This window comes from Mytilus galloprovincialis, chromosome 2 (assembly GCF_965363235.1).
Source record: "Mytilus galloprovincialis chromosome 2, xbMytGall1.hap1.1, whole genome shotgun sequence".
NCBI classification, from domain to species: Eukaryota; Metazoa; Mollusca; class Bivalvia; order Mytilida; family Mytilidae; genus Mytilus; species Mytilus galloprovincialis.
Window position 1 is genome coordinate 28,354,259 of NC_134839.1, and position 27,749 is coordinate 28,382,007.

A 27,749-nucleotide genomic window follows, 5' to 3' on the forward strand; every position below is an offset into this window, starting at 1 on the left:
ATCCAGTTGAGCGTCCCCAATGGCGAAATACACAACCGAACAACGATTCGATACCAAACGTTTCCACAATGATCGCACAGATTCTGGCATATAAAAGGGCATGGTTGAAGCTAAGAAAGAGAAAGAAGGAAAGGTACGAGACAGTTCAACAAGAGATGTATTTAGAATTCTTGTATCAAATACAAGTTGGAGAAGACATTGGAATTCTTCATAGGAGAACGTTTGATGAGATCGTTAACGATGAGAGTGCCAAAATGACCCCAAAACGAGGACTCAAACGACAACATTCAAACTCTGGAAAAGATAATCTATCTAGATATAAATGTAAAAAATCTGATTCAATTAATTCTTTGGAAGATAGAATGGAAAAATACGCATTGTCGAGTTCACAGACGAGTAACAACTCTACTTACGACGATACGATGAATGGCGGGAGTTTGAGTAGTAATGAAAATAGCTTGCCGAGTTCTCAAGATGCCCAGATTTTCATAATGAATTCTCACAATGACCAGACTAAGGCAACAGAAACAATCAACTTACTGAGAGGATACCATCATTTGAAAAACGAATTGCAGAAGATACCAAAAGAAGAACGACCCGGTTACGTAGGATTAATTGATGTTGAAACCTGTATCAAAAGCTGCCATGAGATTCTGATGTGCAATTTAATCGACAAAATGAAGACACCTGCTGGAAAATTTAGCGTTTTACCAAGAACAGCTGAATTTGAAGGGAAGCAATACTTTTATCCCTCTTATAAAACAGAGGATGTAGCTTTCGAAGCTTTGCAGGCAGTAGTTGACCAGTATAACACCATGATTTCAGAAGTATCAAAAATAGACGACGAGAAAGAAAAGCTTAAAAATTCTTTCAAATGTGCTTCAGTTTTACTTTTCAGTTTCCTGACATTACATCCGTTTTCGGATGGAAATGGCCGACTAGCTCGTCTGCTTTGTAACCATTGCTTGAAAACATTCTGTCCATTCCCAACGGCTGTTTACAACAACGTCTCCCCAACCACAAGAAGTGATTATTTAAGAGCTCTGATAAATTGTAGAGAAGGACTAAATTTGAGTCCATACCAGATCCAGTTTCCAGATGATTCTATCAGAGAAGCTTTATCAATATTAGAACAAAAACCGGTTGAACTTTGTTCGTTAATCATTGAGAGCAACTGGTTTACATGGCGCTACTTCTTAAGGAAATTAGGAATACACATCCCCTTTATACTTGATTTTGAAGTGACAGAATAGAAATCCGTCTTTTATTATGTTAATACTTATAAATAAACCGTTGTATTTGTTAAGTTTTAATTCGCTTTCAGCCTTTCATTTTAAAGTTTTATAAATGTCCAAAGACCATTCAGTCATTTTATATTGTATTTAAACAATTACAAAAGAGGGAGGGGGGGGGGGGGGGGTAGCGTTCATGGTGACAATCAATCCAGAAAAGCGCTTCTCGCGCAATAATCATGCGACTTTGATATTCTTGCGAAATACCTTAGTACTTCCAAATGTAAATTTCGTTTCAAGTGTTCATGATATTTTCTAATAATCGAAATATCTGACTTTCAATAATTTACCTTTTAAGAATTACATAAAAAAAATGACAACAGGAAAATAACGTAACGTCATTTGTTGGATTTCCAATATCATCTATGTGAAAAGCCTCGGTCACACCTTACCGGATAACTCGAACGGACGCCTAACAGATAACTTTTTTTCAATCCGTTCATGTCCGTTAGACGTCCGTTCTTATCCGTTAGATGTCCGTCCATATCCGTTGCATGTCCGTTAAGGTAACACGATACCGAATGACGTTACAACACGAGTTATCGTTCCTGACGTTATCGAATAACGTTCACACATATAAGCCAATGCAGCGGGTTTTGTGTGACATTTTTAACGGTAACTTTCCCTAGATGCAGAGTGCCGAGAGTTTTGATGCAATACGGTTATTTGACATAGATTGTTTTATCGTTTTCCGGCAATCATTCTGCTCATTGTTAATCTTTAAAAAGTATTACTTTACTTTTTAAATATTCTGTTTCTTTGATATTTAAGCATCTGCACGCTTTATCTATACTAGAACACACCCGTGATATCGCGGGTCCGTGACTGAAATAAAGTATATAACTATGCGCAAGCCTTATCTTAGTATTAGTACTGTCATCTGATAAAGTCATGCCGATTATAAGATGCACAATTTTCTCTGCCTTTAAATCTTTCTGTTTGAACCCGTCGAACTGGAACTTATCAATTATTGGTAATATTAAATATTTGGAAAACAAAAGGTCCTGGAATGGAGTATTTTTTAATCAACAGCATTGTCCTATATTAGTTATAAATAAAGTTGAATTCTTTGATTTGCTGTTTTACGTCATGCCCGCTAACAAATTGAAACTTATTTTTAGTCCAGATTTTTAGTATTCGTATTGTTATCTTAGATTACGGATTAAAATACTACAAAAGGTAACAATTTGACAATTTAGTAGTGTCAACCCTGTGATTATGACCCGTTTATATAGCATATTAATCCTGAATACACCGTTTGGTGGTGCGCCTGTCAGATGCGGAACGTACAGATAAGATAATAGGTAACAGGTGACTATACTATTGGTATCGGTATCGGACTCGACCCGGAACTTCCTAATAATTGGCGATATTAATTACGTGGAAAACAAAAGGGCCTGGAGTGGTGTAATTTTTAATCTACACCTTTGAACTATATTAGTTGTATATAAAGTTGAATTCTTTGATTCGTCGTTTTTACGTGATGACGTCTGACAAATTGGACCTCGTAATTTTAGTATTATAGATATTTTCTTATGCATAACGGACACAGTTTTATCACTTTATTTTTATTCTTGGTATAGATATATGAAGATGTTGTGTGAGTGCCAATGAGACAACTCTCCATCCAAATAACAATTTATAAAAGTAAACCTTGGTTTATTTTTGCAATAAGCACTTATTCATGATTCACGCCGTATCCCCATGAAATTTTGTTTTGAAAGTAGAAATCTAATTTATAGAAACTTAGGATTATGTGTGAAAAAAACGGGGAATTCTACAACTATTAATACGTTTTAAAATGGTCATCAAAAATACCGCTCGGACAAAATGGAAATTTATTTGGATGAGAATACGGATATAATTAGGGGGAAGAGCACAATACAAGCAGACGTTGAAAATCATACTGAAAATAGTTTGTTTGTATGGAATGTAAAAAAGTGGTTATTTAGCCGAATAACTTTTCCTGTGTTCCATGTGTAAATAGTCTCTGAAATTCATTGGTCTGTACAGAGTAAATTCCATATAGTTTTGGAAATATTTTACTATACAGTGCCAGCTTTGTAATCGTATAAACCAGGTCTACTCAGGACGGACAGCAACATCGGAATGAAGCATTAGAAAGTTAACGAAGGCTGAGAAATACATGGGCACTTGATTCGGCAGAAATAAAATAACAAAATTCAGGTTCCGTTACAGTCTGAATAAAGCCAGCCCCAAGTATCCACTTGCGTCTACAAACGCAAGTTGATAGTTAGGACTGGCTGTAGTCAAACCGGTTCCGTGTTCCCTGATTCCGTTGTAATTTTTTTCTCGAAATTTACATGCAAACGAATGACTTTTTATTATTCAAACGGCAAGAGACTGTAAAAAAGCTATCTCCGTTGAAATCATTTAGATTTTATATTCGGGTTAATTTACCGTTGCATGGGTATTCGGGGTGTTTTTTTAGTTTTGAGTTGGAAATAATCACGGCCGACACTCGGCTAACCGAGAGATTGGTCGGTTAATCTATATTGAGTATACGGCTATATCGGCGGTTGGTCTGTTAATCGGGTGGGCTAAAGTCTGTTAATCAGGTGTTATCGAGAAAATCATTGAAAGTTCAGCATGTTTCATAGTATTACTTTCTAAATATATTTTCATCATAAAAAGTATTCATGTCTAACAAAACAATTTAATGTACTGAATTCAGTGGTGTAATTATTATTTTTCTAGCTTCGATGTACGATCTATAAAATGAAAAGGCGGGTTACTCAATAAATTTATACACATTTTACACACATAAAATGTACACAAAATGACACATTGGATAAATTTACTTGCATTCAATATTTTGAACATCGAAAAAAGAAAGGTATTATGTTTGTTAACCATATTGATATCATTGTGTGAAAAATCTACACGAAAATCTGTATTTTGGTGACATAAATCAATCTTTATTTAAAACCTGGTCTGTTAATGAGTCGGATGTATAAAACTCGGTCTGTTAATTGGTCTGTTAAGAGTTATGAATGGCAATAAAAGTATAATTTTATTGCTATTTTGGGTGTTATCGGATCAAATGAGTAGGCTCAAGACGAGCGGTTAAAATATACGAAAACACCACATGAGCAATGAAACATAGCATATACGGAAACAACACATGAAATTGAAAATTGATAAAAATGGTTTCAAAAAGTGTAATATTAAAGTAATATTAATTTCATCCAAGAATGATCGCATATATCACGTTGATTCTGCTTAATTGTCATGCATGACACAAATTTGTCATCTACATTGGTAACCAATATATATAAATCAGAGATAAACGTCGTAATGTAACTAAACATCAGTAAGTAAAATATATTGGGATGACAAAATATGAAAAGAAAGAAAGAATAATGAGTAAGATAAACAAAATGTAGAAAAAAATGACATAACAATTTAAAGAGTACAGAAATCATCAAAACCCCCAATCCGGACCCTCATGGTATACACGAGAATCTGGATGGAAACGCAGAATATAGAATAATATATAAGGACAGTAGAGAGTGATACATTGCTAAAAACGAGAGAAAAATAATACTTGTTTAAGAATACACACATGAAACACCGATGGCTGTTGAAACAGTAACGGATTGCGATGTACTTATATTGGTGATAAATTCTAGAAGTTTACATGCGGACAACTATGGTGGCAGGTTAATGCCATTTTGCGTTTTAGGGCTTTAGCGTTTTCGCCTAACATATTCTACATGGCGGAAACGCGAAATTGCGAAGTCGAAAACGCGAAAATGCGAAACCGATTTCTCGTTTTCGACTTCGCGTTTTCGACTTTGAGAATTCGCCTTTTCGCTATTTCGCGTCTTCGCCCTATAGAATATGAAATGCGAAATCGCGAAAACGCGAAATGGATTCACCGGCCACCATAGACAAATGTAGTTCTCCTCTGCACTTATTAGTGGAGCGGCGGAGAGGACAATTTTAGAAATTTAAATTACCTAAATACCTCATGGGATTTTAATAGCTCATTGGAAAGCTGAAATCCTGTACTTTTTGAAAATATGTGTCGTCAATATCAAATCTGGTACAATAATATCGAAAATCAAGGTCAAAGGTCATCACTTAAAAAAATCCTACTTTCATCTAGAGAAACAATACCATTGATATTTTTCAAAATTAATAATCTATTCAAAAAATTATATGAGTAGTATTATGTAGAAAAACGTTAGATCATACAAAATCTTTTTCATATTTGCACATGAGGTCAGAACAACGTTTTATTTAACTTTTTTGAAGGTAGTCCATGGTATACAAATTTTAATGCCTAATGGAAAACAGGAACATATTTACATTGATAATTGACATCGACAAATAGCATTTCTTGAATACTTTAATAGTTAAAAAGTTTTTCAAAGAGTATCTGAAATGCATAGTTAATAAATCAAACCAAATATGCAGCCATGAAAAAATTCATTTCAGTTTTCAAGAATTCGACGTGTCACTGAGTTTTCTTAAAATAAATTCAAACTATCTCAATACAAGATACCTTTTTATATAATATAGTTATTGGAGTTTGATATATTACTCAATTAGTGCAAGCGTGTTGTAGAACAAATTCCTAAAATTGAGACATGCCCGTGATTGTATCTATGATGAGTTTATTTTCTTACCAAATGAAACGTCAAAAACATTATAGCAAATTAAAATAAAGTATAGTTTAGTCTTAGATGCCTGATTTTTTGTTATTAGTTGTTAGTGGCTTTGAACTAGCTATCAGATAACTGCAAGTACTCTCAGATCTGTTCATTGTGTCTTTTTGTGTCGGGATGTATAAGTACCTGGTCACGTCCACTTGTATTTTTTGTCCATCTGATGAGTAAAGCTTTTTCAACTGATTTTTATAGTTCGTTATTATGTTGTACTGTTATACCACTGTCCCAGGTTAGGGGGAGGGTTGGGATCCCGCTAACATGTTTAACCCCGCCACATTTTTATGTATGTGCCTGTCCCAAGTCAGGAGCCTGTAATTCAGTGGTTGTCGTTTGTTTATGTGCTGCATATTTGTTTTTCGTTCATTTTTTTACATAAATAAGGCCGTTAGGTTTCTCGTTTGAATTGTTTTACATTCAATTTGTCCTATCGGGGCCTTTTATAGCTGACTATGCGGTATGGGCTTTGCTCATTGTTGAAGGCCGTACGGTGACCTGTAATTGTTAATGTTTGTGTCATTTTGGTCTTTTGTGGATAGTTGTCTTATTGGCAATCATACCACATCTTCTTTTTTATACTACCAAATATTACAAGAACTATTTTAATGATATTTCATTACAATTACCTACATTTTGACAAAAACATAAATCAGTGAAAGGAAGACCCTGCTCCTTGCAAACACGTGCTGCCTGGCATGTTTCCCCCCTTACATGAACAAATTAGATCTTGTAGAAAGTCCGATGCCATTTGTCCCTCAAAGAAAACTGGCTCTAACTTGTCATTTTGCGCAGTTTTCCAACAAAGGCACATGGGGAGCCATTATTTCGGTTGGCTAAATTTGCCGACAACCAAACTTTGCTTTGCCACATTGTAAGTAGTACGTGTTGCCTAAATACGAGTTCACATGCCGAAAGCTTTTCTTTTGAATTGTTTAACATTGTCTTATCAGGGCCTTTTATAGCTGACTGCGGTATGGCCATTTGGGCTTTGCTCATTGTTGAAGGGCGTACGGTGACCCATAGTTGTGAATGTCTGTGTCATTTTGGTCTTTTGTGGACAGTTGTCTCATTTGCAATCATACTACATCTTCTTTTTTTTGATATTATAAGACTTTTATCTTTATTTATAGCAAAGTGATATCTCCGCAAATTTAAATCGTTGTGATAATTCTTAAATTTGTGTTTCGAGTCATATAAAGAAGCTTCAAGCACTCTAGCGGTAACTACAGCACTATCAACATCATCATGCATTAATGCTACAAGATTACTGAAACGGCTTGGTTTTGTCCTAAAGAGGTTGAATACCGACTTTTAATCGATTCCAAAATAAACTTGAAGTGGAGTCATACCCACCCAGAGCATGAACGACCGGCATAAGAAGACTTCAATTGGAGTAATTATATGTTATTACAATTTGACGCCAGACACTCTGCGAGAGTAGCACAGTTTCTCCGAATGTCATGCGAAATATTCATTGATACTGAAGAAAATGTTTCAAAAGACTTTGTCAAGAGACAAGTAACAAAACTTATCAAACAGGTTGACAACAATGCTTCTGATATTTCCAACGATATGCATGTGAACTTAGTTATTTGCAGGATAATAATGCCTAGATATATAAATATTTTCCATTTTTTGTCATAATATTGAGGCTGCTTCATAAAGTACATGCATACCGATTTCTTCGTTGGTTTTGGTGGAGCTACATGTAATGAAGTCGGCTTTTATCGCAAGCATTTCTAATTCTGCTTAGATGTTATTCGCTGTTTTAACAGCGTTTCCAATGGAAATATTGCTAGCAAATACAATTCTAGATTTATATTGTCCTTGTTGAGCAAAAAAGGCAATGACATCCCTGTAGTACCTCTCAAGTTTAGCCTTATGTTAAGAGGAATTACAGTATGTCTTACTTATTTTATCAGGTAAAAAAGACTGATACTTTGTCAAAAGTGATGATAAAACAAGAGACTTTTTGTCAAGAATAAGGTCTCTGTCTATAATTTAAACTACTGCTAAATGCCTAATCATACGCAGATTGATCAGTGGATTTTGGTCTATATGCCAAGTTTGTGGTCAGACATGCTGCGTGATACCCTGCACTATTGAGATTATCTTGCCCTTTTCAATTAATCATTTCACCGTCGCATGCTCTAAAAGCAGCATCTATAAGATTGACTAACCTTTCAGCAGATGAAATTGTATGTAATGTTTTCACCCTTTTATGAAATTTTTTTGGCAAATAATACACTTTTATGTATTGTGATAATTTTTTTCAGGCACTAAACAGTTAGATAAATCGGAATCTATATCTGGTGATTCCTTTTCAGCTGATACTGATTTTAAATTCTGCTTACTTGTGTAGCTTTTATAACATATGATACCTAAATACGGGTATTTCAATTGCTGTTTCATTGCAGAATTCGTTCAAATAACTGAACAAATTATCACGTCTCTTTGCTGCAGCAGTAATCAGACTTTTTCTTCCAGATTCTGTTGATGTTATTAATATTTCATAAACAACATAATCGCAGATAATGCATTTGTCAACACAAACTTCCACTTTCCTTTTTTTTTGGCATCTAGAGGGACCAGTTTTAACGAGATTGTTAAATGATCTTAAAATGTCCATTTGATTGAATAAAAAAAAAACAAATCAAACACACCTGAAAACCAAACAAACCCTAAAATGAAATTCACTTTCCCAGTTCAATTCAACAAAAACGAGTATACAACAATACCAAACAACATAAATTAATCATTATTATAAAATTATAAAATGAACAAGAAATATGCTTGAAAATGACTACAAATGACCTTCGCTAAATCGCTGAATGTTGGACTATAACTAGAAACCACAACAATATCGGTAAATCTGTGACAAATATTCGGACTTGAAATCTGGATAAAAAGCAGATATTTAGCCAAATATTTATATTATTTGGAATTAACTTCAAAAAGTAAATCGGGTCGATTGAAGTAATATACGGCGGCTTCACTGTTGTGCCTTTAAAATACACCTATACTGCACGTGCAACTAATGCTAGATAAAAAACGATGATTTTTACAGTGTTATTTTCAACCATTTTCAGATGCATTAAGCATTAAATTTAGGACTATTTGGAAATGCCCTTACATTGTATGAAGTTCACGAATAACTGTATTTACCAATTTCATTCACATATTTTTTTTTAGAACGGGTTTGTTGTGAAATTTGACTACCGAATCAGCAGTGGGGTATTTATTTCAGTTAAGGCTATTTTTAACGTCATTTGTACCACATTTGATATTGACGACAAATATTTTTCTAAAGCTGAATAATCGATAAACAATTTAAGACCTTAAAATTCCATGAGGTATTTAGGTAATTTAAAATCGTTAACTAAGCGACTTTTTCAACATTCGCCGCTCCACTATATGTAGAAAGGAACTAAACGGAATAAAATTAATTGAAACTTAAAATAACCAAATGTAGCTGCATTCGCTCCTTTCCGTTTACTTCTTTAGAGTGATTTGTAAACAACATATGATTAAGTAATAGAAGAAAAGAACCAATTGGATGATGCTGACGAATTAGGGTTTAACGTCCAATGACAAATATCATGTTCATATGTGAACGAGAACACGTTATATGTACCCTGTGTTGTATTAGAAAGACACTTTCAGTCGGAATTGAGAACGTGCTACTTCAAACAGACACAAAAATTAAGGCTGATTGAAAACGTCAATAAAAAATTCATGCATATTCCAGAGGCCAATACACATCACGCTATATTGAAGTGACACACCCTTCAATAAAATGCAAAGAAAGTCAAAATAAAAATGCTCTTTCTAGGATACTGTGGCACCGTATTGTCATTTGTGTTTACTCAGGAACATCTCATTCTTAAATTTGTCGTGGCTAAAAAACTCTTAACTGACACAATTTAAATTGTCCAACCCATTAACAGACTTTATTCCCATAATTTTCACTAAAACGTGGTATTATTCACGTTATTTTACAATTATGAAATATTTACTAATGTCAATTTATTTTTTAGAACCACAGTACTATTTTTTGTCCTTTAAATGATATCTAAATTTGTTTGTTTCGCCTTTTATTTAAAAAATTGCTATGCGTATAAGCATAAATACTACATACTTGCGCGACGCCTTTTAGTTTTACTGAAAACTGCGCAGACTAAGAAATGTTTTTACAAATGCAAAATGTTCTATGATAGATATCATTTTGTCAGACACTTTTCTTTTTTTGATTTGGTTCTTATAACATGCCAAAAATCTGTATACTTAATAGAGTTTTACATTAAATTAAGCGTTTTACTCTTAACAGACGTATAACCAACCCGATTAACAGACCAATCGCCCATATAGCCGCATACTCAATATAGATTAACCGACCAATCTCTCGGTTAGTCGAGTGTCGGCCGTGATAATGTACATGTATAAGCTGGGAGACAAAACGACTGAAAGAAAATTAACAAAGTTACCTTTTAGGGCTCTGAGCGCCATATTGCAGGCATACTAGGTGTCGGAAAAGGCCCGGAAAATTTCTTTCTTAAAATTAGTGTTTAGAACAAGTATATATATACATAAATAGCGTCAGTTAAAATTTTCCCGACCATCATCGCGGATGCCCTGCCTCTATTGCAAAACCTACCTATTGTATTTATTGTTAACTTGTTCTCGTTCTGAACATGCATGAAATATTTCCCACTGGACGTTAACCAACCAATAATCACAGCAATTAATCCTAAAATTTACACCCGTCACTTGTAACTTTAGTTGTTAAAATTTAAATCATTGCCTCTAATTTTTTCAAAAAATTCAACAAAGTTTAAACGCAGACCGCGAGGAAGACCAAAATTGAACAGTTACGCAAAACTTAATATCTCCGTTACCGCTTGCTCATTATGGAAGTGGGGTAACATGAGACTTTATTTGTAAAAGTACAAGTACAAATGAAAAACAATTGTGTACATGTACATGTTATTTGTACAAAAGTTGGCTGATAGAATGATAAATGGAGATATATGATATGCAATTTATAAGATAGCTGGGCATTAATCAAACGACATCAACACCTTGAAGACATCAAGAAAATCGTGACTATAACGCTAATTGGAATAGTATCTTTACACTTCTTATTTGTAGTTTTAGTAAACGTTAAAAATTTTTTAGTATGTGTAGTATAATTGTCACAGTAACATTTCAGTCTCTTGGTAAATATTAGTTTAAGTCTTAAAACTTTTGCTCTTCTCTAGAAAATTCAAACTATAATGAAATATAAGGAGATGCGGTAAAATTTCCAATTAATCAACTTTCCACCAAAGACGAAATGAGGGAAATGCTAGCCTCCTTACATTGCTACTACATTTCAGATCTCCAAATTACCATTCCATTATATGAACTGCATATTCAAAAATATGCATTGTCACCAAATTACTTATAGAGCACGTATCATCATATTGTTTAACATTTGTCCGTTCGACCGTTAATCCGCACTTCTTATATATAGGGTTAATGTTTTGCTTCAGCTTTAAAACTATGTACCTGGTGTTACTACTCATATTATGGTGCGCATATCGTCTGGATTTTCTTTTTTGTTTCATGACAGGTTGCTGGATTAGGCATTTTGATAAAATACAAAGGCACACAGAGTACAGACTCCGGCTTACATCTAATACAGGTTGAATTTCAAGCTGGAACTTTTAAATTTCGCAATTGTTTTACTTATATAGAATGCATATATGATCTCAAGAATTGTTATGTAAATATTTTTTCACAAATGACAGAATGTTGAAATTTGTGAAATTTTGCATACAGTTTGCTAACCCGAATAATTCAGTCCCTCCCCGTAATCGATCTCTTCTACTTACTTAGTAGTAAGCGGAATATAACGACTGAAATATTCGGGTTAACAGTTTGTAAGGTTTGTCCGACTTCCAGAGCAAACAAGTAACACATTTAATACACCACGCAGAGTACACTATACTACATGTATTGTATGTACCAAGTCAATAATATGGCAGCTGTTTATCATTCTTTTGATGTTTTTCAGCTTTTGATTTCGTCATTTGATAAGGGATTTTTTCGTTTTGAATTTTTCTTGGAGTTTTGTTATTTTATTTTTTTGGAATGTGTATTTTATCAGGATCATTATTTTTCCGCATAATTTTCACAAATAACAGAATGTTTAATCTTTTTTGACTGATGCATCAAATGTGTCTTTTATAAACAACTGCTTTCAAAATTGTATTGTATCGTCCCGAACATGCATGAACTATTTGCCACTGAACGTTAAACAACCATCAAACCGAGCAATTTAAAAACTGTTAAATGAATCAAAATTTTTAAAATACTATATTTCTGCATCACGGAATGCAGTGATGATTCCACCATTGTCTAATATGACGGAGTTAAAAATCAGTAATTCGGATGAATCTCACGTGAAATGTTTCATTTAATGGTTTTAATCAAATTTTAGAACAAAGATATTATTTAAATAATATTATTTCAAATATTTACGTGAATTTAACGTGTACAAAATTCCGGTGATTTATGCATGAACTATTATCATAAGATTCACACGGAACCTGTTCACGCAAGTTTCAAGTCATGATATGCTCGTTTGATGTGAAAATTGGACGATATTAATATTAATTCATTTTAGTGAAATTCCATGTGCAGGACGAAATAAAATTATATCTTATTCAGTAGAATTTTATATTGCATTACTAGGAACTTTACGACCGTCGACAGGGGAAATGAAAATAAAATATACTCATTCAGATCCCGACACATATTTTTTTTCTCCATTTCTCTGAGAAGGAATAACGTTATATTCCGTACACCATAACTTCACACGTTTTTGGTCAAATTCTAGGCCTATCGATCAACTTTGAAGCCATTTATTTCAAAAACAAGGATGGTGACATATGAGTTTCTATACGTGTATGGATTCACTATGCAATCCTGGATATAATGTTAGTTTTTTGTTTTTCTCCGTATATAAGAAAATAGCCATCCATTCGAAAATTTAAAAAAGTAAGCCGAAAAAAGGCATTTCCCCTATATACCTAAGTAAATTTGTCGCCAAAATTGACGTTTTCCTATGAAAATTACAAAAAAACAAAAATGGTGACCCCCATTTTTTATTACATATTCCGATGTAACTCGATTCAAAGTACACGTATGCCAAAAATTTTAGAAATCAGGAGATATGCCATTCGGTATCGTGTTACCTTAAGCGTACGTTTTATCCGTCGACGTCCGTTCTGTCCGGTGGAAAATTTTGAGCATGTTCAAAACTTTGAACGGACGTCCAACGGATAAAATGTCCGTTGAACGTCCGTTAGGCGTCCGTTTTGTACGTTACTCGTCCGTTTCGTTTCCGTTTTTTATCCGGTACGTGTCCGTTATACATTCGTTGGAGGTCTGAAAGATAAATTCACCAACGGACTTCTACCGGACGTTTAACGGATAAAACGGATGTTGAACGGATAAGAAACGGACTTCTATCGGACGTGTAAGGGATAAAACGGTTGATGAACGGATCTGAAACGGATAAATGCCAATTGAAAATTTTGCGTCAGAAATGCCAATTATTGGTATGTCAGATTTCTTAAGGTTCATGAATTCTTATTATTCATAATCAATCTTAGAGTATAGGCACGTCTTCACAATTAAGCAGTTCATATTCAGGGCAGACACTGCCCTTTGGCGGAATTTTGAAGAACAAACCAAAACCAGTAACACAGACACATTTTGAATATTTATGCGATTTACATGTTTTATTATTGTCGCCCTTGATTTTCCCGTATATCTTGTTCATCCGTTTTATCCGGTACGCTTCCGTTAGGTGTCCGTTTTATGCGGTACTCGTCCGTTGGATGTACGTTCGAAATCCGTTCTGTCCGGTACGTGTCCGTTTCTCGTTCGTTGCATATCCGGTGTGTGTCCGTTATGCATCCGTTACACGTCCGTTTTATTCGGTCAGTACATCAACGGACTCCCAACGGATAACAATTTTGTCAACGGACAACTTTTATTTTCATCCGTAAGGCGTCTGTTCGTGCTATCCGGCAAAGTGTGACCGAGAATTAAGGGGTTTTGGTCACGGTTTCGAAAAATAACACAGAAAGCTTCTGATGAGAATAACCAATTCTAGAAACCAGTCATCAAGCAGGCTGATGTTTATTTTATTGATGTTTGTTGATAGATATAGGAAGATGTGGTATGAATACCAATGAGACAACTCTCCATCCAAGTAACAATTTATAAAAGTAAACCATTATAGGTCAAGGTACGGTCTTCAACACAGAGCGTTTGCTCGCATCAATCAGCAAGCTATAAAGGACCCTAACAAATTATTATTGTATCAACCATTTAAACGGGAAAACCAACGGTCTAATTTATATAAAAAACGAGAAACGAGAAACACTTATGAACCACATCAACAAACGACAACTACTGAACATCAGATTCCTGACTTATAACAGGTGCACACAATTGCAGCGGGATTAAACGTTTTAATGGTACCAAACCTTCTCCCTTATCCGAAAAAATAGTGTAACATCACAACATAGAAAGACGCCTTTAGATACAACACGATAAGTAAAATAGCCGATGCACTACTTTGTGATACTTGTACCAGACATATTGTGTAGTTATTCGTTGTTTAATATACATATATATATATATAGCTAAATGTGATTCCCGATTAAACTAGAGTAATCTCTAGGCGGACATAAGCTTGCCGATTTGATGTATCAATATTTTGATTTAGAAAACTGAAAATTTGTTACTAAGATGTTATATCGATAATACAAGAACGGACTACCATTCTTTGGTCTTTAAAAGATATATGATCCCGAAATTTAAGTTGCTCATCGTAAAACTTTGTTTGAATACATGATCCATTTTTTTTTAATATTCAACGAGTACAACAGACAAATTGCCTGTTTTGTTTTGTTTTTCATTAGCTGAATTCTATTTATATTGATTTTTAATTTAAAATATGTTTGTGTTCCTCGTTAATGCAATATCGCCGAATCGTCTTGAAAGCACACCTTGTTTCATAACGCCAAAAGACTTTTAAGTAGTGGAACAACTGAGATGTATCGGTTTCTAATTTGACTGGTTAATCACGGTATTGCATTGCAAACAATTAAGGTTATAAGCCCGTATAATTTATGTGAACATGTAATTTGTTCCTTTCTGGATTCTAGAGCCAATAATTCAGTGATTGTCGTTGGTTGCTTGCCTTTGTTTTTGGTTTTGAAATTTAGCCGAAATTTCGTTTGAATTTCTTTCACATTTTGTCATGTCGGGTTTATATGACTCTACGAAAAGTATGTATACTATTGAGAAAAAGGTATGTTACTACTGAGAAATGTAAAGTAGACACTGGGAAGCTTGAAATTCGTTTGTCATATATCCAATTTTAAAGTTTAAAATCTGTGTCAAATTCAAGAAATTTGAAAAGCAGACAATCTTGTTTTTCGGTCATTTGCTTTGTGTCCAGTGAGCAGGACTTTCTATATGAGCAACAAGGACTGGCTGATATGTTGACTATTGATATTGTTATATTATGTGTCTTGGAGGGGATGATACAATTGGTGGAGCCAACTGTTTGTTGAAATATAAGACAACCGTTGGCAAACTCGACGAATATCATTGATGCACTGCAAGTGGCCAAGATCTCTCTCTAAATGGTAGAGTCACTCCAAAGTATTTCTAGATAAAATCTGCATCATTTGTTTACATATTAAAGAACACAATGTCGGTTAACCAAATTCTAAATTCTAAAAACCCATTTCAGGACGAAGTAATTTTGTTTTAATGTAATATCAAAAATAAAGTAATTATCTCTCATAATTCAACTTTATCGACATAAAATCTTACTTCGCTTACAGAAGAAGAGTGTGTGTGAATGCGATAAGCGAATTCGATTCGCATTCGATTCGAATTCCATTCGAATTATATGTACGTGTGAACGAGGCATGAAAACAAATCGCAACAAAAATATATCAATTTTAGTGTGTATCAATTTTAATGTGTATATATTTGGCAAAGTGTAAAACTATTGGCTAATAATGCACTTTCCAAAAGAAAAAAAAAAACATTTTTCAAAACTTGGAACCTACAATTTCATCTAAATTGATGAGTTCCGAAAGATTGTAGAAAAATAAAGTTCAAATCGCCGTTTCAGAATCAAATGCATTCCGGGTAATATTTCCAAAAGCGTACACCAAAACGTTGCGATTGGGTACGAACAATGAGATTACCCATTGTCCTCTTGGTTCTGAAAAGGCGAATTAGTATACCCATTTTTAGTCTGTTTCCCGGCCGTTATTGAAATTCTTTACAACGTTAATATTTGTATATTCCGAAAGCCTACTGGATAGTTTACGGAGGGGACCAACTAACTCGTTTTCACTTTTTATGGCAATAGGTTCCAGAAATGTTAGCCTTGCAATATAGGGCTAAAGTTAAATATTTTGGTCAACAAGGACTTATCTGCAGGTAAGACAAATAGCCCGTTATTGTATTAGCATTTCTAAAAACGTGATCCCTCATTTTACTATCTAACACCCTGACCTATAGACTAGTCTACATGTGTCAGCCCGCATGTGACAAGTACTTAACAGAGGAGTGTTGTTATGTTCTACTTTGCTGTTCTAATACGAACGGAGATTGTCTTATTAAAATGCGTATATAAAACAAAAATGTAACCTGGGATGAGTAGTCGCACTGATATGTTTTGTAACAAATTATTAAAAATCCACAAACATGGTCTCCAATGCTACGAATAGAATAGGAGGTCTACAAATACAAAATGTTCAACCAGAAAACCAGGGAGGGAAGAAAAACTGACGAGTAACATTTTTTTTCAGCTCTCCTATAAAGAAATAAAATAAAATAAAATCAGACAATTTGAAAAAAATGCCACTCCACGACAGGTTGATGTCTATTGGGTTCCGGAGCAAGATCATCGGCTATCCAAATTTTGCTTAAAACACTCCATAACTGTCAGCTATTTACTCATATTTACGAGTTTCAGTTTTTGCTTGAAAAAGTGTTGCTGATATCTATATATCAATGACAAGATCTAAAGGCCAGTTTTGTAGTTCTACATCAAATTCAAGATGTATCCCTAAATCAAAGATGAAGGACGGAATAAAATTTAAAGGAGCTAAACCTGATGAGTCGACAGGGTAAGCTTCTCCTACTACGTATCCCGGCCCCTTATGTGAATTCACACCCATTTGAAATTTTATAATCGAGAATAGAAAACAGTCAGGAAAATTACAGAGTATACGACTTTTCTGGTCTCTTAAGATCTTAGACTGCGCCAATGAGTTGAGACACAGATATATCGTACAGGTCAACCCATTTGTGATGGTGACTGTAAAACTTGTGTAGGAGTTGAGACACAGATATATCGTATAGGTCAACCCATTTGTGATGGTGACTGTAAAACTTGTGTTGGATTTGAGACACAGATATAGCGTATAGGTCAACCCATTCGTGATGGTGACTGTAAAACTTGTATAAGGATCAAATCCCTGATAATGAAGTCCATATATTGTGAACATGCACTAGCGTAATGTATTAATTGAGATGTAAACGCCATACGAAAACACAAAGGGTATGTTATTGCTGAAAAATAGGACACTGACATTTGAAATGTTGAAATCATCACATTTGTCATAAGTGTTAGTTTGAAGTCGTCCCACTGATTAGAATCAACAATGAGGAGAAGTCAAGTTATAAGGCAGACTTACTTTCGTAGGTAGTTGAAAGAACTCACAAATATGTGGGTTATTAAGAAACAGGACATAACCAATATATTTAAAAGTGAAGTAAAAGAATTTAGCAAAATCATATTTTTGTCTTTTAGAAGGTTTTGTAGGAGTTCTGCTTCATAAAGACTGAAAAATTGTGAACAGACGAGCTTTAATTTGCGTTATTGTACAAATAAAAAAGAAAATCAATTTTAAATACCTACAAGAAAAATGATTAAGACCAATGAACTTTTTGATGTCATGGATATATGTGTTAAAATAGTGGTAAGTGTATATTTTAGGTTCTTTTTATTTTTTATTCATCTGTCGGTCCCATTAATCTTCCATTACCAAAAATGTGAGTCAAACACATTCACGTGACACTGACTTTATCTAATTATTTACTTTTTTATTCAAGTAAAGACATGAAAATTAATTCAATGTCAAAAATGTCATTAAAACTTAAAAAGTATTTCAGCAAATGCCAGAAATGATTTTTTTTCTTCTTCACATATTCATCATCCTCTAGGGTTACATTACATTAGAAGTATTATTTTTTAACTGCCTGTTAATTCTCTAAAACATTTGAGAGATTATACACTTGACAAAGGATGCATAAATACATTTTTCTCCAAAATACAGACAGGTCAGTATTTTTGTAATGAAGCTCTTTTCCGTCTTTATAAACAATTATGTTCAGAAACTTTACATGAGGTAATGAGGAAACTTATTCTTGTTCAGTTTACCAATGTTTTGCACGTGCTCCTTTTTTTTGTTTTGTATGTTGAAAAGAAGAATTGAAAGGAGTTGAATCACTTGTAGCCAGAGCCTTTCAACAGTCACGGTACATGATTATAACTCAGTTTTATAAATATCTGAATTAGTAATGTTCTGGCTGAACATAAATCAAACCGAAGGATATTCCATGGAACACACAAATTAAATGCTAGTAGAGTGTTTCGTGTAGCAGAAGAGGACCTTGGTAACCCGGGCGACGTTACTGGGTTGTTCTTTGTATTCATGTATTCATCATGTATAAAGTTACCAAGTTAATGATGCCTTCGTGGAATAATCCAACAGCAGCCTGACCGCAGGGAATAATCTAAGAGTAGTAAAGTTTCTTCTTGAAAGAAACTTGACATCGAAGAAGGTGTTTTTTGTCATAATGCCGTCGCAATATTTAAGCCCCATGTATGGCAAGCCGTTCTCGTCAAAACTATGTTTAAACCATTTTTCGAAAAATTTACACACTGAGAATTACAACAAAGCACACTGAGATTAAAAAACTTCAAAACGCACACTGAGAATTGAGAATTACACACTGAGAATTGAAAATTACACACTGAGAATTGAAAATTACACACTGAGAATTGAAAATTACACACTGAGATTTCATAAAGACGCACTGAGATAACAAAAAATGAAAAACGCACACTGAGAATTGAAAATTACACACTGAGAATTGAAAATTACACACTGAGATTTCAAAAAGACACACTGAGAATAAATAAACTGAAAACACACACTGAGAATTTGAAATTACACACTGAGAATTTAAAATTACACACTGAGAATTTAAAATTACACACTGAGATTTGTGCGCACTTTTTATGCGCACATATCTAATTAGCATACTTAATCTGAATCTATTACAAGCTTAAAACAACAAGGGGACAAAACTCGTTAGTCCTTCGATTTGGTTCCAAATTATTAATAAAAAAACCTTTAGAAATACAAGAACAAGAAAAATACCCACTTACTCTTATTACAAAATATAACCAAATGGTGAAAAACTTTATTAAAATTATAAGAAAACATTGGAACAATCTGCAAAGGAATGCAGTGAAATTTTTACTCAAGTGTCTATTATAGCATATAAACGTAACAAAAATATAAAAGATTAACTAGCGAAATCAGGGAAACAGTTGGAAGACTTTGAAAAGGGACACATGTTTAATTACTGGTAGTAATGATCTGAATTATAGGCAACAAACTTATGAATATGAGCGATGTTAAGTCTTGAAATTTATTACGAATGTTGGTTGAAGGAATCGCATTTCATTATAATGACAAGAGTTCTTGAGATCAAGATATAAATCTGTTGAATTATTCATCTCATGAATATTCATTAGTAATTTGCATATTAATCTCATTGCGTATTTTTGAAATCTCAGTGTGTAATTAACAATTCTCAGTGTGTGTTTTTCAATTTATTTCATCTCAGTGTGTCTTTTTAAAATCTCAGTGTGTAATTTTGAATTCTCAGTGTGTGTTTTTTATTTTTTTAAATCTCAGTGTGTAATTTCGATTTCTCAGTGTGTTATTTTAGGTTTTTAATTCTCAATGTGTATTTTTTTCGAAAAAAGGGTTTAAACATAGTTTTGACGAGAACGGCTTGCCATACCCATGAAAGGAAAGATAACCTCCATTTGTTGTGTCTTCGATCGCGCGTCTGGCGTTTATACAAAATTTAGTCCTAGTATCTATGATCAATTTTAATATCTGTTGATTATGAAGTTCCATAATAGAAGTAAATATGTTATTTTATATTCCAAACATTTGATTCTGAAAATTATTAATGACGGTTCATAATTCTAATACGTCATAACATTAGTATATACTTGATATGATTCTTCGCTCATCGGTTGACCTTCTTTCATTATTTTTTTTTTTAATTTCCATTTTATTTCAAACATTTTCCCAAATAAGTGCAACAGTAGTATAACGCTGTTCAATAGTCATAATTTGATTGAGCATAAACAATTCCTGGTAACAAACTAAAACCGAGGAAAACACATCAACTATAAGAAGAAAACAACGGAACAAAGCTTGATTTAATAAAAAATAAAATGAATTCTTTATTTGTAATTAAATATAACAATTGAAGCTAAATGATAACAATGAAGATGGCAAAATTTATCAATACAAATTAACTTTTGCAATGAAATGGAAGATTTAAAATAAAATTACAATCATGTTTTTACAATAAAAAACACAAGACCTGCTTGTGTTATATATACACACAATAATCATATCAAGATATAATGATAGCTATGCAGATGAAAATATAATCCATATATATATATATTTAGTTTTAACAATAATTGTGGAAACATAAGCCTTTTTTAATCTGAATAAATGAATAACAACTAGTTGGCTGGTGAAATAAATATTATAGTCACTTTACTAAAACAAATAGTATGGGAATGTATTATTGTTTTAAATGCATTGAAGATGCATTTACTGTAATAACAACTGTATCGTAAAAATCTTCAAACCGAGGCAATTTAATAACTGATGGCCACCCATAAACTTTGCTAGATTTTTATTTATAATTAAGAGACGATTTCTTATTAAAGAATGACGGTTTTATGTCTTGTTTATACTAACTAAGTCAATATTTTCAACCTTCACCCTTTTCAAAGTTCGATTATTAAAGAGACTGCATTTTATATCATACGATATGAAGTTCTTTCGTCTCATTAACAGTCAAAATTAATTATTTACTTAACGGTCTAACTTTGGAGGTATTATGCCTTAACGCTTCAATTACTAAGTTAATTCGTTCAAGTACAAAAAACCAGTAGCCCTTTTTCAGTGTAAAATTTATCGTAAGTCTAAAATATTCCTTAACAATTCAACCAAATATTTTTATCGTTAGATTAATTTTACACTTAAGATTTTTTTTGTGAAAAGGGCTACAGGTCTGCTGAACAAACACTGAACTTTTTATATATGAAGTATAATATTACGCAACACTTTTACATTTAAATAAATCTATTCATCATACAGTTAGATTATTCTTATTTGAAAAGTTGATATCGGATATTGATAATCTTTCTGTACCTTTAAAATACAGGTTCTCTAAAACTGAAAGATATTCATACGAAAAATTTACTTTTATGAAAGTATTACCATATTGAATCCGAGATTCAAACGACCTCAGTGATCCAATTATTTTTTTTCTGCTGTCTTAGTTTTATTAAAGAATAACTTCTCATATTTTACATCTGTGTCATTTTAAAAATACATCTTTATGAGCTTTTTTTTCAACACAATTTTTGAACTCCAACTAGGTACACACTTTTTCAGAGCAAGAAGCTACTAAAAGCTCACATGTATTTGTATATCATTAATATTGTCACAAAATCATATGAAACTATTTGGTAAAGTATATAAAATCCATATCATAAATATACATTAAAAGTTTACAACAGTAAATAAAAATGAAATAAAAATGAGTAATACACTTGTATCTTTTAAAACAAAATGTTACAAATTTTTCATCAATTGTGCAAATTGATATGCTTTTTCATTATTATTTAAATATTAATTGTATATTGTGTATAATATAACTTTATAATACTCTATGTACTTATAAATATGTTATTATTATTTTGAGGACTCTCAGGAAGATTAGTTTTAACTAATGGGATCATCCTCTTGAAATAAAGATTATTTATTTATTTATTTATTTATTTTAAATTACGTAACATGAGATTAACTTTCGATTTTGATAAATATTACTATTTAATCATAATTTTCTTTTTGCAAAAACAACTAGTGATGAAAATACAGTCTATTTAACATAGATACACGTAAAACTGCATTGAAGTTTGTTTTTCATTTGTCAATGTACAAGAAATCAATCTTACATGTACTTATGACTGATTAAATGCTGTTTTATAGATGTCCAAAGACAATATGCACTTATTAACTTTTAAGATTTTAAATAGAATGAACCAATAACATTTCAACCTTTTCCAATTGAACAATAAGAGGAATTTTGATAATGTGTGTCGTATCCTTTTGCCCTAAATTTATTACTCTAATGATTGAAAATTCTTAGGAAAAGTTCTAGTCCGAAACATTTTACCAATATTAAAATGTTTGACATACGTCGTTACCATGTCAGTCCAAATGCCTGATACACGTAATTAGAATAATGAGAATGTTTTTGGATGGACAAATTTTCAAGCAGTGTCAATTTTAATGTTCAATAAGACGAATTCTTATTGAAAACTCACAACGCAATGCATGCAATACTGAACATGCTGACAGTTCACGAAATGACCGATTATTTTGTTATTATGCAGTGTATTGGATACTTATAGTACGTTTATTTTCGGATGTTTTGACAAACAATGTATATACGACATTAAAACATAAAGGTTTCCAGCGGTAATTCAACTATTATAATTTTCCAAATACATTATCATTTATAGAAACATTTTAGTGATAATATGTGAAACAAAATATGCTCTAAGAGTACATCAAAATATAGAAATCATTCAATGTTTAATGAAGAATACATTTGAAAACAAGTAAGCACCCATATATTTCTTCTCTGTCTTCAGGTTTAGAGAAGACTCCACTGGAAAGTTTTTGACAATATGTTGCTTATCTTTGGTATATGTTGAAGTGCGCTTAATATGTTCTGGTTAACAAACTAAAATAAATAAATAAACACCTTTAATATACAATAAAATCAAAACATATCTAATTCGAAAAGTTTTGTGATGCTTTTGGATCAATTTAAGCAGAAACAGATTTTCCTTTTGAATCAACGATGTTAACCACTACAATGTTTGATAGGGTCCACATTGCTATAATCCTCAACTTCACAGTACAAGTTTTTGATTTTGGCGAACTTTATTGTCCTTACGTCTTGTGTTTTTCATCATGTGGTATGTCCTACTTTTATATATGAATATGTGTACCCGATTGCATGTCCTCTTATTTGATTTCAATTTTAGCCAGCTTCATAGTCACCACTTTTCAGTTGACATTAAATATCATTGATATGCTATTTATTGTAAATAACGGTTTTATTAAATATTGGAGTATTGGAAACACTTATGTTTTTTTACTCAGATGGATAGATTGCCAAAGCACTTTTTGTTACATTTTTTTTAAGATTTAGGTTGTATTGTATTTGATTTTGCCTTAGACTAATGAGTTTTATGTAGACGAAACGCACGTTTGGCTCATAAAATTATAAGCACGAAGTTTGGCATCTTTGTAAATTTTTTTTTTATAGATTTTTAAATGTGTGCACAACATAAGTATTGAACTAGTAAAATAAATCATACTAACCTCTTTAATCAAATCTTAATCTGCTCTTCATACACAGACAAGAGAAATAATATCAATGCTCCAATAAGTATTCCTATGTTGTTGTAGATCATACCAACAATTTTGGTTGAATTACTTCCAATATGACCATTTATCAACTCGGGGAGCTGCGAAAAAAGCACGTAAAACATATTAAACATGACAGAAAAGGAATACATATAATATATAGACTCTTAGAATTTAAAGAAAACAAAAATATATTTAATACAAAGGCAATAAACAAGTTATCTGTCATGCCTTCAGCAATAATGAATATTAACAGCATTAGACAAAGATAATACCCAGTGCCCTTATTCAACTGAATATATATCAAAGTTGGCCTTAAGAAATAGATAAAACACACTTAATGTATGTCAAATATATGGGCTTTGCTACAGAAATTCAGATGTTGTTCACATGTTTATATCATGAGGTTTATCATGCTGTAAAGCCACTTATATATTGTTACGCTCCATACAAACAATTCGTAATGTATACTTTTATAAGACTCCATCGTTGGTTACCTGCTCTAAGATGTTTAACTCCAGTATATATTTTTTTTATCACTGCAGATACTTTGTTTTAAAAAGTTTAAAGATACATACCATATCAACTAAAGATATGTACAAGAAAAGTCCTCCAGTTATAGCAAATATCCATTGCCGTATAGATTCGTCAGTTGAAACTGCCAGTCCAACATACAATCCAATGAATGCAGTTAATGCTGATAAAAAGTTCAATAACATTGCCTTCTTTATACTCAATCCGCTTTTTAACAAAATAGCAAAGTCACCTGAAACAGATTTTAATTATAACAATAAAAGGTGGTATAATGCTAATATTAAGTGAGTGTTTACAATTTACACAAAAATATGACCATGTTTTTCATTTATTAAAAAAAAGAAATTGGTTATTTTGTTTTTCATCATTTTCAGTGGGATCTTTTCTTGGGTCTTTCTGGAATGCAGGAATGTAACCAATGTGAAAGTATTTTCAATGATAATATACACTTTGATAATCCTATTACAAATTTTTAGTTTCAGTTAAAAGTAAAATACCCCCCCCCCCTTTTTCAATAAAAAGCTGAACACACAAAAAAAATTATCTAGAGGCTCTAAAGAGCCTGTGTCGCTCACCTTGGTATATATGAATATTAAACAAAAGAAGCAGATAGATTCATGACAAAATTGTGTTTTGGTGATGGTGATGTGTTTGTATATCTTACTTTACTGAACATTCTTGCTGCTTACAATTATCTCTATCTATAATGAACTTGGCCCAGTAGTTTCAGTGGAAAATGTTAGTAAAAATTTACAAATTTTATGAAAATTGTTAAAAATTGACTATAAAGGACAATAACTCCTTAGGGGTCAATTGACCATTTCAGTCATGTTGACTTATTTGTAAATCTAACTTTTCTGAACATTATTGCTGTTTACAGGTTATCTCTATTTATAATAGTATTCAAGATAATAACCAAAAACAGCAAAATTTCCTTAAACTTACCAATTTAGGGGCAGCAACTAAACAACGGGTTGTCCGATTCATCTGAAAATTTCAGGGCAGATAGATCTTGACCTGATAAACAATTTTACCCTCAGTCAGATAATGCTCTAAATGCTTTGGTTTTTGAGTTATAAGCCAAAAACTGCATTTTACCCCTATGTTCTATTTTTAGCCGTGGCGGCCATCTTGGTTGGATGGCCGGGTCACCGGACACATTTTTTAAACTAAATACCCCAAAAATAATTGTGGCCAAGTTTGGATTATTTAACCCAGTAGTTTCAAAGGAGAAGATTTTTTGTAAAAGATTACTAAGATTTACGAAAAAATGGTTAAAAATTGACTATAAAGGGCAATAACTCCTAAAGGGTCAACTGACCATTTCGGTCATGTTGACTTATTTGTAAATCTTACTTTGCTGAACATTATTGCTGTTTACAGTTTATCTCTATCTATAATAATATTCAAGATAATAACCCAAAACAGTAAAATTTCCATAAAATTACCAATTCAGGGGCAACAACCAACAACAGGTTGTTGATTCATCTGAAAATTTCAGGACAGATAGATCTTGACCTGATAAACACTTTTACCGCTTGTCAGATTTGCTCTAAATGCTTTGGTTTTTGAGTTATAAGCCAAAAACTGCATTTTACCCCTATGTTCTATTTTTAGCCATGGCGACCATCTTGGTTGGTTGACCGGGTCACGCCACACATTTTTTAAACTAGATATTCCAAATATGATTGTGGCCAAGTTTGGATTAATTTGGCCCAGTATTTTCAGAGGAGAAGATTTTTGTAAAAGATAACTAAGATTTAGGAAAAATGGTTAAAAATTGACTATAAAGGTCAATAACTCCTAAAGGTGTCAACTGACCATTTTAATCATGTTGACTTATTTGTAAATCTTACTTTGCTGAACATTATTGCTGTTTACAGTGTATCTCTATCTATAATAATATTCAAGATAATAGCCAAAAACAGCAAAAATTACCTAAAATTACGAGTTCAGGGGCAGCAACCCAATAACAGGTTGTCGGATTTATCTGAAATTTGAGGGCAGATAGATCTTGACCTGATAAACAATTTTACACCATGTCAGATTTCCTCTAAATGCTTTGGTTTTTGAGTTATAAGCCATAAACTGCAATTTACCCCTATGTTCTATTTTTAGCCATGGCGGCCATCTTGGTTGGTTGACCGGGTCACGCCACACCTTTTTAAACTAGATACCCCAATGATGATTGTGGCCAAGTTTGGTTTAATTTGGCCCAGTAGTTTCAGAGGAGAAGATTTTTGTAAAAGTTAACGACGACGGACGACGGACGACGACGGACACCAAGTGATGGGAAAAGCTCACTTGGCCCTTCGGTCCAGGTGAGCTAAAAACGGAAAGTCCCTCATCAAATTACAAAATCTAAAGCTCCAATACATCAAACGAAATGTGGATAACATCTGTCACATTCCTAACTATGTACCCACTTAGGTAGAAAGTGTTGTATCTAACCTGGTTTTATAGCTAGCTAAACCTCTCACTAGTATTATAGCCGGATCAAATTTTATTATTTTATCATTTTTGTGTGAACAAAAAAATACACACAGAATTTTTTACTCCTGCAATAAATATATATACTGTGGATTCATTATTTTTCGTTGGATACCAATATTTGTTGATTTCGTGGGAACCGGTTAACCACGAAATTAAATGTTCAACGAATACCAATTTTTCTTAGGCTTTTATGAAGATTTCATCAGAACCACGAAATTAAATATCCACCAACATTTTAGTTTTATTAATCCACGAAAATTGGTACCCACGAAAATAAATGAATCCACAGTAATGTGTTCATGATTTTTACAAATATTAAATTAGCACCAACATCTAACAATCAATACCTAGTTCATGTGGCAATTCATGGCAAAACACAGTTATGCTGGTAGCAATTCCGACTGCATTGCCTTGAGTGAATGCAGCTCCTATGGCAAGACCATCAGCAAAATTATGAATACCATCGCCAATTAACACCATCAAAGATAATGATGATAGACCTGAAAATATAAAAGTGAACAAACTATGGATGCTGTTTATTTCCTTTTTTGATATTTCAAACAGTACATGCATGTCTATCAATAACGAAGTGAATTGTCTACAGTTTTCCAAATTTTTATACGTGTTTTCGCCACTTTGTTACCAGTATCTAAAATCAGATTATAAGGCTGATCCGCCAGGAGGATATCATTCTCAAAATAGACAGAGCTCTAGCATGAATTATGCCCATGTTTTATATAATGTGATGACTTTGCAATGATTTTCCTTTCACAAAGGCAAGTTTGTCTTAAAAATTTGGTTGTTCACTTTAC

At 32.8% G+C, this 27,749-nt stretch overlaps 1 protein-coding gene across 3 annotated transcripts in view; it reads right to left on the reverse strand.

The window, feature by feature from the left end:
• Positions 1-20,602: 20,602 nt before the first annotated feature.
• LOC143063306 (zinc transporter ZIP4-like) overlaps positions 20,603-27,749 on the reverse strand; it is a 40,215-nt gene continuing 33,068 nt past the window's right edge. For all 3 annotated transcript variants that reach the window (XM_076235369.1, XM_076235368.1, XM_076235367.1), the window contains exons 10-13: positions 27,285-27,437; positions 24,489-24,676; positions 23,866-24,011; positions 20,603-23,218 (exon numbers count right to left, since the gene is read on the reverse strand). In XM_076235369.1, coding sequence (XP_076091484.1) covers positions 23,874-24,011; positions 24,489-24,676; positions 27,285-27,437 — 479 coding nt within the window. In that variant the 3' untranslated portion in view covers positions 20,603-23,218; positions 23,866-23,873. The remainder of the gene's footprint in view (positions 23,219-23,865; positions 24,012-24,488; positions 24,677-27,284; positions 27,438-27,749) is intronic.